The sequence below is a fragment of the Podarcis filfolensis genome (genome assembly GCF_964270895.1).
Source record: "Podarcis filfolensis genome assembly, chromosome: 13".
Lineage (NCBI taxonomy): Eukaryota > Metazoa > Chordata > Lepidosauria > Squamata > Lacertidae > Podarcis > Podarcis filfolensis.
Window position 1 is genome coordinate 31,847,179 of NC_139615.1, and position 14,458 is coordinate 31,861,636.

Sequence of the window (14,458 nt, forward strand, 5' to 3'; positions counted from 1 at the left end):
CTTTAGGCCACACCCACTGACCTGAATGCCCCTCCCACCAACCTCTGGGATGTGTGTAGATTGTTTATGCGGTTCCTCCAGGAGTGGCCGGCAGCTCCCACCAGCCCAGCCAGTATGGCCAATGGACAGGGATGATGGGTGTTGGGAGATCAACAACATCTGGAGGGTCTCAGGCTACCCGCTCTTGGTCAGAGGGGAGACATCTCACCTGCCGAGCAATGCTGTGCTTGGAAGACACAGTGCTGTTGGAGCGAGAGGGGGGCGGAGCCCTCTTGGGAGAAGATGGGTCCTTCTCATGGCTACCCATTCCTGTGCAGTCCGTCTCTTTGGCCAATGCCCTCTCTGGATGCCAAGGAAGGGTCAGAGATGCCGCTCTCGGTCAGAACCTTGCCCTCCTTTCCTGAGCATCACATTCAGAAGGGCAGCTGAGAAGACAGACCAAAAAACAAGGCTCAACATCCTTATTACAGTTCAGCACAAGGAAAAGCAGAGAGAACCGGGGATTTCCACAGAGGAACGCTTTTAAAAAGCGAGGAAGACCAACAAAACAACCATTATCTTGGATGAAAGGAAGACAACGAATGATTACATTTCCAAACAACTACTCGTTCTTTCGTTTTGGGAAATAAAACGTGAGTTTGGATGTTCTTTCATTTCTGCATTTCTATGTTTGATTGGTTGCAAAATGTGAACTTTCTTCCCTTCATTTCATTTCACTTTTAATTTGCATACTGCCTTTCTCTATTACAGTGGTACCTCGGGTTAAGAACATAATTCGTTCTGGAGGTCTGTTCGTAACCTGAAACTGTTCTTAACCTGAGGTACCACTTTAGCTAATGGAGCCTGCTGCCACCACGCAATTTCTGTTCTCATACTGAAGCAAAGTTCTTAACCCGAGGTACTATTTCTGCGTTAGCGGAGTCTATAACCTGAAGCATCTGTAACCCGAGGTGCCACTGTACTATACACACGGTGGTTTGCAGCAACAAAATATACAACAAAGTATCTTGTAACACAAAAAGTCATAATAAAGCATAGCTTTAAAATGAAATGACTTATATAAAATAAAGTAATATTCAATAATCTATTAGAATAGGACACAATAAAATTAACTCTTATCAGCAAACAATAACTAAACAGAAATACCGTCTTCCTCCTCCCCCAGTTGCAGGATTTAGCAAACAAACCCTAGACCAAGACACACTCAGGAAAGGAGAAGGACAGAGGGGAGAAATATATTTTAAAGGAGAGAGGTTATAATCCATTGCTGTGACTGATTTCCCACAATCCTCTCATTAGCTGGATGCCACCTCCTTTCTATGATGAGCCTGGCTTCCAGAACGTCATCTCTGCAGCTAACCCTTTTATCAGTCTCACCTGCTTGTCCCACAAGACTCTTTGAGCGGCTGCAGCTGCTGCTTTGGATAAACTGTTCACCTGCACCTATTTTCCATCTCTCCTCCCTTGGCAAACAGGTTCTCCCTTTGCAGCCTGCTCCTAGGCAAGTCTAACTAGATGCAAGCCCCACAGAAATCAATGGGAAATACTTGCAAGAAAAAGAAATGTGTGCCTTACATCACTCGCTCGGATTTGACACAGGGTTCTGTGTCAAAGTACTCCTGCGGCCCACTTGTTCTGAGACGTTGGACCCGCCTTGGTTTAGAGCATACTGAAAGCACAGGCTTCCCTCAAAGAATCCTGGGAGCAACCTTAAAAAACTAAAGCTCCCAGGATTATTTGTGGTAAGCCATATGTGGTGTGGACGTGACCTGGGCCAGCCAATGGGGATCTCTATGGAGAGCCTAAATGTGTATATCTGGGTAGCTGGTTACACTCTGAGCAGCAAATCCGTGCCTACAAAAATCAGATTTTACACACCGATTGTGTTTGCTGGACTGAGATGAGCTGCAAGGGGAAAGTGCCAGGAAACTCACAGTTCAAAACTTACCACTGCTGTGAACTTGACTCATTAAATGGGCTTAATAAACAACTATCTGACTTTTAGAAGACTTCTGAAGGCAGTCCTGTTTAGGGAAGCTTTTAATGTTTGGTGTTTTATCGTGTTTTTAATATTCTGTTGAGAGCCGCCAATAGTGGCTGGGAAAACCCAGCCAGATGGGTGAGATATAAATAATTTATTATTATTATTATTATTATTATTATTAGTATTATTATTATTATTTATTATTATTATTATTACTATTACTATTATTATTATTCTCAATCTCCCCTCCACATCCCACCTTGTTCAACCAATCCTGACCTGCGTATATGCATCACATTTTGCTGTTTTATAATTTGCCAGACTGAGCTCCTTGGGGAGGAAGGTCAGGATAGAAATTTAATAAGCAAATAAATAACCAAATAAAATGAGGTGTTAGGGAAAAATTTCCCTCCCCTTCCAACCCCCCACCAAAAGTTATCCTCCCTTGTAGCTGGTCATATTCCTGCCCCCCCCCCTAGTCTGCAGCCACATAAACACAGCTGCCACTCACCCATTTCTCATTCTCCTTCTGTCACTATATATACTGTGCCTCGCCCCAAACCTCCAAATTTAGCAACTACTGGAAAAAAAACAAAAAATGCCCCACTCTCAGCAACAATCTGGATCTGAACACGCTGAGCAGAGTCAATGCAAAACGAAGCCCGTTTGCAAACATGTTGAATTGATTTGCGTAATTGTGTTTGCATGAAGAAAAGAGAGTCTCTCGCTTAGCACTAAATCTGAGGTTTCCTGAGAGCGGCTCCTCACAACACTACCTGAAAAGGACTAAAGGACCCCCCCCCCAATTTACATAATATTTGCATATGCTAATTGCATGCACAGGCACAGGTATAGAATTAAATCTATCCCAAGGTAGTGGAGAAAGCTGACAAGGTGTTCTGTGTGCTGTCCAGGTTCTAACCCGGGGATGGAAAATGTTCTTTGGTCTGAGAGCCACACCCCTCATGGGCAATCTCCTAAAGGCACATGCCTGCGGTTGGGTGAGGACAGGAGAGCAAATGTAAACGGAACAAGGGATTTAATTTCTACCTTTCTGGGAAATGGATACAGTCCAAACATGCAAAAGTCAGAGGTTGCTATGCACCTCCATCCAATCTCTCCATCCTCCATTCAAACAAGCCAGAGGCACCTTCACAATTCATGAACACATTCCAGCCAGGCTAAAGGAGAATGGAAGTCTGAGGAGAGGCGAGCCTGGGGAAAGGTGGTGTGGCCTGGGCAGAATCCCAAGGGCCAGGTGAAGAGGCCTGAAGGGCCACATTACACACACACAAACACACAGAGCCTGGGGTTTCCCACCCCTGATGGAAAGGACCCTGGGCTCTGAATTCTTACATTCTCTCTCTGTATACCTGACAGACCTCTGAATTATTATTATTGTTTATTATATTTGTTAATCGCTTTATCTTGCTCGATGCAGCCCAAAGCGAATGATAACCAATCAAACAAAAATCAGCAAAACCCACACAGATACATGAAAACCAAGCGGCAAGGGAAGATACATTAAAAACGTCCCACCTACTTCTGAAAGGCCACAGATAGTGAAGGCCAAAAGGCCTGGTTAGAAAGGCAAGTTTTTGCCCAGCACCTAAAGATATATTAACGATGGTGCCAGGAAAGTCTCTTCGGGAAGAGCATTCCAGAATCGGGGAGCCACCCAAGAAAAGGCCCAGTCTCAAATTTGTAATTCTTTTTCGGTTTTAGAATAAAGTTTTAAAAAGAAAAAAAGAAAGAAAAGGCCCAGTCTCGTGTTGCCACCCTCCAGAAATCTCGCAGGGGGTGGGTCGGAAATGAAGAAGGGCCTCAGATGATGATCACAGAGACTGAGGCGCTCCTTGAGGCATTGTGATCCTGAGCTATTTAAGGTTTTCATAGGTCAAAACCAGCAGAAACAAATTTGCAGTCAGGCCAGGATTGGTGCTATATGCTCAAAGCGTCTTGCCCCGGTGAGAAACTTGGCTGCTGAATTCAGCACCAGCCGAAGTTTCCAAACAGTCTTCAGAGGCAGACCCACGTAAAACACATTGCAGTAATCTAACCTAGAGGTCACCAGAGCATCGACGACAGAGGTTAGGCTATCCCTGTTCAGATAAGAGACACAGTTGGGCCACTAGCCGGTGCTGAGGGAAGGCAAGATCCCTGGCCCCTTTTACTACAGCATAGTTATGATGGAGCAGCCAGAAAGAGTGCAGCAAATTCACCCAGGAAAGTGAATTCGTAGTTTAGAAAGCCCTGACATAGGTCTCTACATTATGGATTTTGTTTCTTTCTCCACTGGTTTCTAGCCGAAGCTCACCCTGTTGAAGTGAAGGGGAACAACTCAGGAGAACAGTAGTGGCTCTTCCCACTCATTTCGACTTGCTCATTTCAGACTGGAACAGGAGACCTCCCCACTCGATTGAGTCCATGGTTTTCATTCTCATATATATATTATATATATGACATGACTCAGGTTTTTGGAACCTGCACGAACAACAACCAGAACGGCTACGTAAAGAGTGCCAAGGACCTGCATTGGGGAAGCCCTATTCAGGGGACAGCCGCTTTTAAAGGCTTCCAAGCGGCCTGCCATCTGTCAGTTCCAACCACTCACATCGCATCACCTGCCTTGGGTGTTAAAAATAGGTTTCGGCTTAATAAACAGCAGCTTCTTGTTACAGGCCGGCATATAAAAAAAGGTGTGTGGAGTTGCAACTGGATATATCAGGGTGACATGCCGCGGACGGGGAGAACGTAAGGAAGGTCTTATAAGACCCGCGCAAAGACCATTTATTTATTTGCTTCTTCCCAAAAGCTCAAAGTGGATTACCTCCCTACATTTTATCTACACAACCTCCCCGTGATGTAGGGTTAGGGTAAAGTAGCTATGCCCTGTTTGTTCATATAAACCAATGAACCCTGCTTCCTGGCTCTGGGGCTTTTGTTTATTTTGTTTGTTTAGGCTCTAGGGTGATACATTTGGCCTTTCAAGGCTGTAATCCTAACCCTACTTTCCTGGGAGTAAGCCCCACTGGACACAGATGTAGAGCAGCCACGGTTAGGCTTGCGTTGCACATCCTTAAATAGCACTGTATTCTCATGTTTCTTACTATGTTGTTCTCATATTCTGATTTTCTGGACATTGCCTTGGTGGTTTCCAGAAAGGAGGCATAAAAGTATTATAAATAGGTACAGCCAGCAGCCACTGACAGATCTAACTCAATAGGTCTGGTTCTTTAGAGCAGGGCACCTATGTCAATCATGAGCAGCACTTAAATGGCCCAGTTAGACAACATTACAGAGCTTTTAGCAAGCAGGTGACACCAAAATGAAACCAAGGGAGGAACTGAAAAAGCCAGGATATTAATAAAGGATAATGGGGTGGCAACACCTCTTATACTGAGGGCATTTGCAGCAGCTGCAACAATAGCTACAATTAAAATTCCATGGGTAATATTTTACATTTCTTAAATGCTGATTTGCACATGACTTAACTAAAACAAACATGAACTTTTTCCATAGCTAAATAAGTGGTTTCCCGAGGTTCCAAAGTAAGGCTGCGTAAACACACTACACCTTTAAAGCATGTTCTTTCCCTCAAAGAATTCTGGGCACTGTAGTTTACCCCTCACAGGGTTACAAGTCCCAGCAATCCTACAAACTACAGTACCCAGAATTCTTTGAGGGGGGAAATGCACTTTGAATGTGCTTTAAGGGTATAGTGCAGGCACGTCCAACAGGTAGATCATGATCTATTGGTAGATCACTGGACGTCTGTGGTAGATCACAGGTAGATCACTGGCTCCCCCCAAAGAAGCTCAGCAACTTTGGCTCCCCTAAAAAAAGCCCTTAACCCAAAAAAACAGGGCCTTCCTTCCTAAAAAAAACTCAACAACTTTGACCTGAACCCCCAAAAAGGGGGTTGATCACCGCCAGTTTTTAACTCCGTGAGTAGATCGTAGTCTCTTGGGAGTTGGCCACCCCTGGTATAGTGCATACACAGCCTAAGGCTGGAAGCCTAACTCCACTTACCTGTGAGTAAGCCTAACTGAATTCAATATAACTTACTTCTGAGTAAGATTATGCTGTCAATCAGTGTCAGAAGTGGAGACGGAGGAAACACAGCAGGGTTACTTTTCCTTTACAAGGCCTCAGCCGTTCATCAGCTTAGTTTCCTTCTCTAGACACCAAGGCTGACACCCCCTTTGACCCTCAAACACCACAATGGAGCTGTAAACGGGAACCGGAAGTTTGGTGGTTATCCGCCCCCGATTTCTGATGGTACACTGTAAACAATGCCCAATGACGTTTTTAGGCTGTAGCAACAAAAGCATAGTTCTCAGTTCTTGGGAAGTTAATAGAATTGCTGGACTTGGTAACTGGCAAGGCTCCATTTAGAATAATAGCACATTCAGTTCTGAGTACCACTGCTCAGGAGTGACATTGGCAACGTTGGAAAGGAGTCAAGAAAAGAGAAAGAGCTACGAAGAAGAGAAGGGGCCTAAATGAAGAAAGGCTGAAGGAACTGGGCGTACCAAGCTTAGAGTTCATTAAGAAGGGATGGTTTGTGTGTGTGTGTACACACATGCGCAGATAGGAGAGGGGGGACAGAATAGGGAGGGGAGCAGATATAGTGGAATGTCTTGTTTAGAAGGAATTGTTGGCTGGAGAGCTAGGGGCGGGGGCGGGAATACACAGTGACATTTTGTTGTAAGTCGCATCCATTTAGAAGAATTATCAAACTGTAAACTCCAGCAATAGAAGAGGGACCCAAGGAATCTCCTTCCATAGGTTGGAGACGCATCCTGGAATATTTGAATACTCTAGTGCAGCAAGGAAATAAAAGCTGGTTTACACATGTGCATGTGCATCACCTGATGACTGCAACATCAAGTGATGACTGGTGTGCGGATGTGTGAATGCATCATCACGGATCTTACCCCACAGACAGAAATTTCAGATCATCCAACGACTGCCCAAATGCAATGCTTTTCCACGGAAATAATTCATAAATTCAGGATCTGGTCCTTGAAAGTAGGCGCGCACAATGTTTGATTGCTCTGTAATTCATTGCTGATGTTGAATGAGCCACTCCAGCACAAATAGTTGTGTCAGAGACAATACAAAAATTCAGTCTGTGAAGGCCCATGCTGTGCCACATGCACACCAGATATTTAAAGCACTATGATGCTACTTTAAACAGTTGTGGCTTCCCCCAAATAATTCTGGGTGCTGAAAGTTGTCGGGAGACCCCTATTCTCCCATAGCTACAATTCTCAGAGTTTCCGGGGGAAAGCGATTTGATTGTTAAGCCACTCTGAGAATTGTAGTTCTGTGAGTCTCAGCACCCTTAACGGACTACAGCTCCCAGAATTCTTTGTGGGAAGGCCATGGCTGCCTAAAGTGGTGTCATAGTGCACTAGACCATGGGTAGGCAAACTAAGGCCCAGGGGCCGGATCCGGCCCAATCGCATTCTAAATCCGGCCTGCGGGCAGTCCGGGAATCAGCGTGTATTTACATGAGTAGAATGTGTCCTTTTATTTAAAATGCATCTCTGGGTTATTTGTGGGGCCTGCCTGGTGTTTTTACATGAGTAGAACATGTGCTTTTATTTAAAATGCATCTCTGGGTAATTTGTGGGGCATAGGAACTCGTTCTTTTTTCTTTCTTTCAAAATATAGTCCGGCCCCCCCACAAGGTCTGAGGGACAGTGGACCGGCCCCCTGCTGAAAATGTTTGCTGACCCCTGCACTAGACCTATGGCGTGAATGTGGACCCAAGTCATTGCAGGATGTTGCAATCATCAAGTGAGAACATCAATGTGTACAGTAATCAACATACAGTACACACACACACACACACACACACACACGCAAACCAACCCTTCAGTAACCTCTGGGTACGTTTATTTCCAGGACTGCATTTCTACGCTTTTTCTTTTTCTTTTGTGCACCCCTTGCTTTTGTACCAAGCTGTTAGTTTTCCAATTAATTCTTCCCTCCCACTTCCCCTTCACATTTTTTCTCTGTGCTGTGGAATAATCCACTATCTATTGATGCTGTGGAGCACAGTTCACCTGACCCTCCCAAGTTTCCCCCGACAGTCTCTCAGTTCCCCCAGGGGCCCTTCCCCAAGTCAAAACTTCAAGCACTCCTATACCTTTGCCACGGAGAAAAATCATGCCCATGACTCTCTCGGCCAGAGAACAACATTCCCCAGCCTTTGGATTCTTTATCGAGGCATAATAGATGTCAAAATCCAGCTAATCCCTCCTATTTATCTCTCCCTGAAACCAAAATCCCCCTTTCTCCTCCCCACATGTCTTTGAAATGGGCACAAACTTTCTCTGTGGGCCAATCTGTCATCCGTCCCTTAAGCCGCACTTCCCCAAATGCCTTTACCTTCCCCCCACCTCAGGCAACCATCACATCCCCTCCAAATCCCACAGTTCCCAGACCTATTACTAATATTATTTATTAAATCTGTATACCGCCCTTCCTCCGCAGCTCCCAGGGCGGTTCACAGCAGAAAAAATACAAGATAAAACCATGCAAAATACATAATAAAAACAAGAACCAAAAACAAAAACAACAGCCCCCTCCGCCAATGCGTTCCCTGGACCACATTCCCATCAGGCTGTTTCTGTCCATCAAAACAGAACAAAAAAACCCCACTCCTATTTCCCTCCCCACTAGGAAATTTCCTGACCTCTTTCTCGGCCGTAGGTCCACAGTCCTCCCCTCTGAAGGTGGGGGAAAAAATTCCTCGGCGTCTCTCTTTCCCTGACACTTCCACCCCCCTTTACCCTCCAGCCCCACTCAGTCCCAGGAAATCCCGCTTCGCCAGGCTGCAATATTTGCCTTACCAAAAATAGAAAGAGCAGGCTTCCTTTCCACTCCCCATCTGTCCAGTCCACAGGGCAAAGTCCCGAGCAACCCGCCCTGCTTCCTCCTCCTTCCTGCCCTCCCAACTACACACAGTGCAAAGGAGGTGCCCCCCTCCCCGCCCCATGGCAAGAGTGGGATGCAGGAGGTGGGCAGAGAGTGATGGTTTTATTGATCAGCCGCCTACCTGCGCGCAGAGGCGATGCTTGCTTTCGCCTCCCGTCTCCCTGGACTCTCCGTTTTCCAATTCCTGCAGCAACGGCTGTTTGTTGCTGCTGCTGCTGCTGCAAACCGGAATCAGGAAGCAGCTGCCAAGCTAAGTCGCAAGCAGCCAGCCCTCTCGCTGGTGGTGCTCTTGAGTTAATCCACCTTTTGCAGCTTGGCTGCGCTTTGGCTCGCCTCTGCCGCCCTGCCTCTTGGAGGACCGGGTGGAAGCCGGCTGGTCTTCTGCCTCCGTGCAGGGTGGTTGCCCCTCGACGGGAGAAGTTCTCCTTTGGAAATCTGCCCGACTAGGACTGGGGGTCTGTTTGCAGCAGCATCAGGGCGGAGCCGCGCCAAGCGGAGTGAGTGATGTGACGGCATGAAGTTCTGTCGGCTGCAACAAAATGTTGCAGTAGCCCATAGCTGTCAATTTTCCCTTTTTTGCGGGAAATTCCCTTATTCCAGCGCCGTTTCCCGCTGCTTCCCGCTGCTATCCCGGATTTTCAGTTATCCCGTAGACTGTCCCCAGGACAGGTGAGGCTGCTGATCCCTTATTTTGGAGGCTGCTGATCCCTTATTTCCAAATCTGAAAGTTGACAGCTATGCAGTAGCCTATCCTCAGGTCCTAACGGGAGTGCTCTTGTAACACAGGGCCAACCAAAGAATCAGAACTGTAGAATTGGAAGGGACCCTGGAGGACATCCAGTCCAACCCTCTTTAATGCAGGAATCTCAACCAAAGCATCCATCGCAGGTGGCCATCCAAACTCTACTTAAAAACCTCCAAGGAAGTCCACAACCTCCCAAGGGAGTCCATTCCACTGCGGAACAGCTTACTGGTCAGAACCAATTATTCTTTTTTCCAAGATACTCCATTGATTGGTCCACCCCCTTCCTTAAATGTTCTTCTTTCACTAAGCATGCTCAGTACCCACTGAGCTGCCAAGGATGGGGTGCCCCTCCGAGTTGTTTTTAAAATCTCTATATTTGTGTTTATGCAAAAGTTCTCCCGCCGCCGCCAGAAGTCCTCAGTTTCGCCTGGATTGCGTGTGTGCAATTATTCCTGTTAAATACTCTGCAAACTGCTTTCATTTTCAACCCTGGCCATATATATAATCCGAAAATCCCTACTTAAATAATTACCGATGCTTCTGAAAGAGGCTTGGGGGATCAGATCCTATCTGGAGCAAACAGTGCAAGTACAGAGAAGCTGCAAACGGCCCCTTAAAGAATGGATTTGTTGTAATGTATGCTTTTGTAATTGCAAGGCCCCGTCGTCAGGTGCATGGAATGATGATCTTCAGTTCACAGAGATATACATCTCTGGGGTGCGGGGGATTAACAGCGAGACCAAATGGCCCTGAAATATATGAAAGGCTTATGCCTCTTGCATTTACTCAGAGTTTTTAAAATATTTGGTCGCGTTTGTGTGCGACAAAACAGGTTGGGTCACAATAGCTTGTGCCATGCAATATATCTGTCCGCCTTTAAAGTACCACAAAAGGACTGTCAGTTACAACAAAAACAAGCTGTTAAAGAGAAAGAGGAGGCTAGTAGTCATTTGTTTATTTTATTCCATCTATGAGTCACTTCCTACGAAGCGTCTCTAAACGATAACCACATCCACCACCATTGAAACAATCACATATAACAGGCTTCCTCAGCCTTGGCCCTCCAGCTGTTTTTGGCCTACAACTCCCATGATCCCTAGCTAGCTGCACCAGTAATCAGGGATGATGGAAATTGTAGTCTCAAAACATCTGGAGGGCCAACAGTGAGGAAGCCTGACATATATGAAACAATATATGAGGAATCACTGAGAAGGCCCATCGCTCAGTAGCAGAGCACACCCTTTGCATGCAGAAGGTTGCAGGATCAGTCCCTCAGTATCTCCAGGTGGGGATGAGAAAGACTCCCTCCCAGAATCTCTGGAGAGCCACTGGCAGTCAGTGAGTGTAGCCACTACTGACTAGATCAGGCTTTCTCAAACTCGGCCCTCCAGATGTTTTTGGCCTACAACTTCCATGATCCCTAGCTAGCATGACCAGTGGTTAGGGATGATGGGGACTGTAGTTTCAAAACATCTGGAGGGCTGAGTTTGAGGAAGCCTGGACTAGATGAACCAATGCTCTGACTTCCTATAAGGCGGCTTCCTAGGCTGTGCTAATTGTTCACATCATCCGGCAAGTTCTCCTGAGCAGGCCCTATTAATGTGATGGTCATCAGTGCATTTCTCCCACTCATGTCAGTAAGGTTTGTGCAAGACAATTGTTTACAAGACCATGCCCACTGATTTTATATTATACTGTATTTACTTTTTGAGTGCTTATCAGCTGCCTTTCCAAACCATCCTCGGCTCTCCTAGCAACATCAATCATGGTTTGTGTGCCTAAAAGCAATGTACCATATCAGCTGTATAATATCAGCTGGATTTCCCAAGGTGTGGACTAAATCTGCTCTTTGGCCTTGCTCATGCTAGAGTCTGAGACCAGGGGCAGGTTTTGTCCCTAGCCCTACAACTGTGTCTCAAAATTCAATCCCATTTAAGGATGTCCTCCTGGCCTATTTTCCTGATTTGTTGATCAACATTAAGCCAGAGCTGGCAGGTTCAGACATTATGGGGAACTCTGGTTTAGTGCATTCCAGCATGCAGTGGGAGTTGCTTATCCATGTCACCATAAACCATGGTTTATGAAGCCTTGGATGTTCCTCCAAAGGTCATCCTTGAAAGCAAAGCTAGCCTGAACACCTTACTTCTGGATTCCGTTTCTTTGTTACATAGAAGAACAGGGATGTGGAACCATTGGCCCCCAGTTGATGCTGGACTCAACTTGCTTCAGTCCCAGGCAGTATGGCCAATAGTTATGTGGTCCTTCAGATGTTTTAGGCCCTTCAAAGGCCCACAATCCCTGTACTTGAGTGTGAGAGCACCCAGGAACCGCCTGCTTTTGCCTACATAAATTATGTCTTCAGGATCTGTCCATTTACCTTTATTTACATTTCCTGACTTTTGTGGTCCAGATTAGCTATCATTGACTCTTCATCTATTTTGGCTAGGCTAATAGTTTCTGTCCCAAGATTAGATGTCACCACTTTTCTACCATACACCGAGGTTTGAAATTCTGAACCCCTCTTGCAGTTTTATATCCCATGGCGCTGTGGGTAAAACCTCAGCGCCTAGGACTTGCCGATCGCATGGTCGGCGGTTCGAATCCCCGCGGCGGGGTGCGCTCCCGTCGTTCGGTCCCAGCGCCTGCCAACCTAGCAGTTCGAAAGCACCTCCGGGTGCAAGTAGATAAATAGGGACCGCTTACCAGCGGGAAGGTAAACGGCGTTCTGTGTGCTGCGCTGGCTCGCCAGATGCAGCTTGTCACGCTGGCCACGTGACCCGGAAGTGTCTGCGAACAGTGCTGGCTCCCGGCCTCTAGAGTGAGATGAGCGCAGAACCCTAGAGTCTGGCAAGACTGGCCCGTACGGGCAGGGGTACCTTTACCTTTACCTTACAGCATAATTATGTGCACTCTGATGTGTAGTCTTTGGAAGGAAACTTATGTTTTGGAGGTTAGTATTTGGAAAACCTCTACAGCCGATGATGTAGCCGAGTCTCATGAAAACTTACGATTCATTTGGTGTAACAAGCACATCTGCCTCCCAGTGCCTAATTCTGAAGGATTAATTGTCAGTGCTTAATCTGAGATGAAATAACATCATCTATTTCTATAGCATTTTTATGGTGTTCAACAGAGTTACAATTGTTATCCTGCTTGAGGCTTTGAAAAATAGGAAGCTGTTGGTACATTCTCCACTGAGTAATCTCAACCTGCCCAAGCGTATTTTGGATTATGGAGAAATGGTATTCAGTTCAAAAAGCCTCTCTCTTCAAATCTTTTTCTCTCTCTCTACAGGTGCTCAATTGGCGGGCGGGCGGGAAATGTCGCTGAATGCCTTTCCTAAACAAGCTTAGCAGATACAACCAGCCACAACATAGATGAATCACTCCCCAATGTCTAATTATGCCACAAATCTTAACCTGTTTCAAACCTGCTTTAGCTGTCAAGGCTCCCCATTAAAGGAGCCTGGCAACTACAGAAGTCTCATACCCTTCCTCGCAAATTAAGAGTTCCTAGGGCAATGAACTGCTACTTGCTCTGTCATGCCTATTGCCTTTTCACTGGTCACTTGGCAGACCACCAGCGGGGAAAGCAATTTTTGTCTTTTCAGGAACAGCTGGTTGTTATCACACAGAATGCATTTATGACTCATGCTGGGACCACAGAGATTCTAGAAACGGCTGCGTGTTTTGTCAGGTCATTCAGTGGTAAGTTGGAGGAATGCAACAGGAAAAAAGAGGGTTGGACTTGTTTAACCGTACATTCCTGGTAGGGCACAAAAGGCTCAAATGGAAACAACAGCAAAGATGCACAAAGGCCAGAAACGTCAAAGTCATGGCAAAAGGTCCACATCCCATTCAACAGCCTCCAATTCTGTTTTCACTCAGCACGTTATTTTTTAAAAAGCAAGTTCCTACCCTTTACTGCTATGACAATAGGCTTGAAAGTGTGTAGGCAATGCTTTTGTTAAATTTATACAATTCTATGATTCTATGAAATCGTAAGTTGAGTAGTATACCTGAAGGAGCATCTCCACCCCCATCATTCAACCTGGACACTAAGGTCCAGCACCAAGGGCCTTCTGGCAGTTCCCTCACTGCAAGAAGTGAAGTTACAGGGAACCAGACAGAGGGACTTGTCGGTAGTGGCGCCTGCCCTCTGGAACGCCCTCCCATCACGTGTCAAAGAAATTGTTTATTTCATCTGAAGGCAGCCCTATTTAGGGAAGTTTTTAATGACTGATGTTTTAATGTATTTTTAATCTTTTGTTGGAAGCTGCCCAGAGTGGCTGGGGAAACCCAGCCAGATGGGCGGGGTAGAAAATTAATAATAATAATAATAATAATAATAATAATAATAATAATAATAATAATATAGCAGTCTGGCAGTCAAAGAGCCCAATCCGAAGTATTGGTGCTTGCTTTCAAAGCCCCAAACCACTTGAGATTCAAGCACCTGACAGAGCAACTCTTTCCACAACATCCTGCCTATAGACTTAAGACTTAAGATGACTAACTAGATGAATAACTAGTCACCTGCCAACCCCAACCTCCAATTCCCTGTTTCATCTGAAATATGACTTGTTCTCAAGAATGGTGGTGCATAAGCTTTTGGGGATCGAGGGCCACAATGACCCATGACCAACCATCTGGGAGCCACGTGACCAAATGGGCATGGCCTAAGTGCCAAAGCAGGTGTTAGTTAACATATATATATATATATTTAAAAAATGGCACTGGGGAGGGCACCAAAAACGTTTGGCATCACAGTGGGAGAAA

General features: G+C 45.9%; 1 protein-coding gene across 6 annotated transcripts in view; it reads right to left on the reverse strand.

Moving 5' to 3' along the window:
- The window catches only part of OSBPL7 (oxysterol binding protein like 7), a 34,822-nt gene extending 25,278 nt beyond the window's left edge, over positions 1 to 9,544 (reverse strand). For 2 of the 6 annotated variants that reach the window (XM_083582691.1, XM_083582688.1), the window contains exons 1-2: positions 8,694 to 8,832; positions 209 to 425 (exon numbers count right to left, since the gene is read on the reverse strand). In XM_083582691.1, the coding sequence (XP_083438817.1) occupies positions 209 to 307 (99 nt within the window). In that variant the 5' untranslated portion in view covers positions 308 to 425; positions 8,694 to 8,832. The other 4 variants (XR_014540997.1, XM_083582690.1, XM_083582687.1 and 1 more) reach the window with 4 other exon arrangements.
- Positions 9,545 to 14,458: the final 4,914 nt, after the last annotated feature.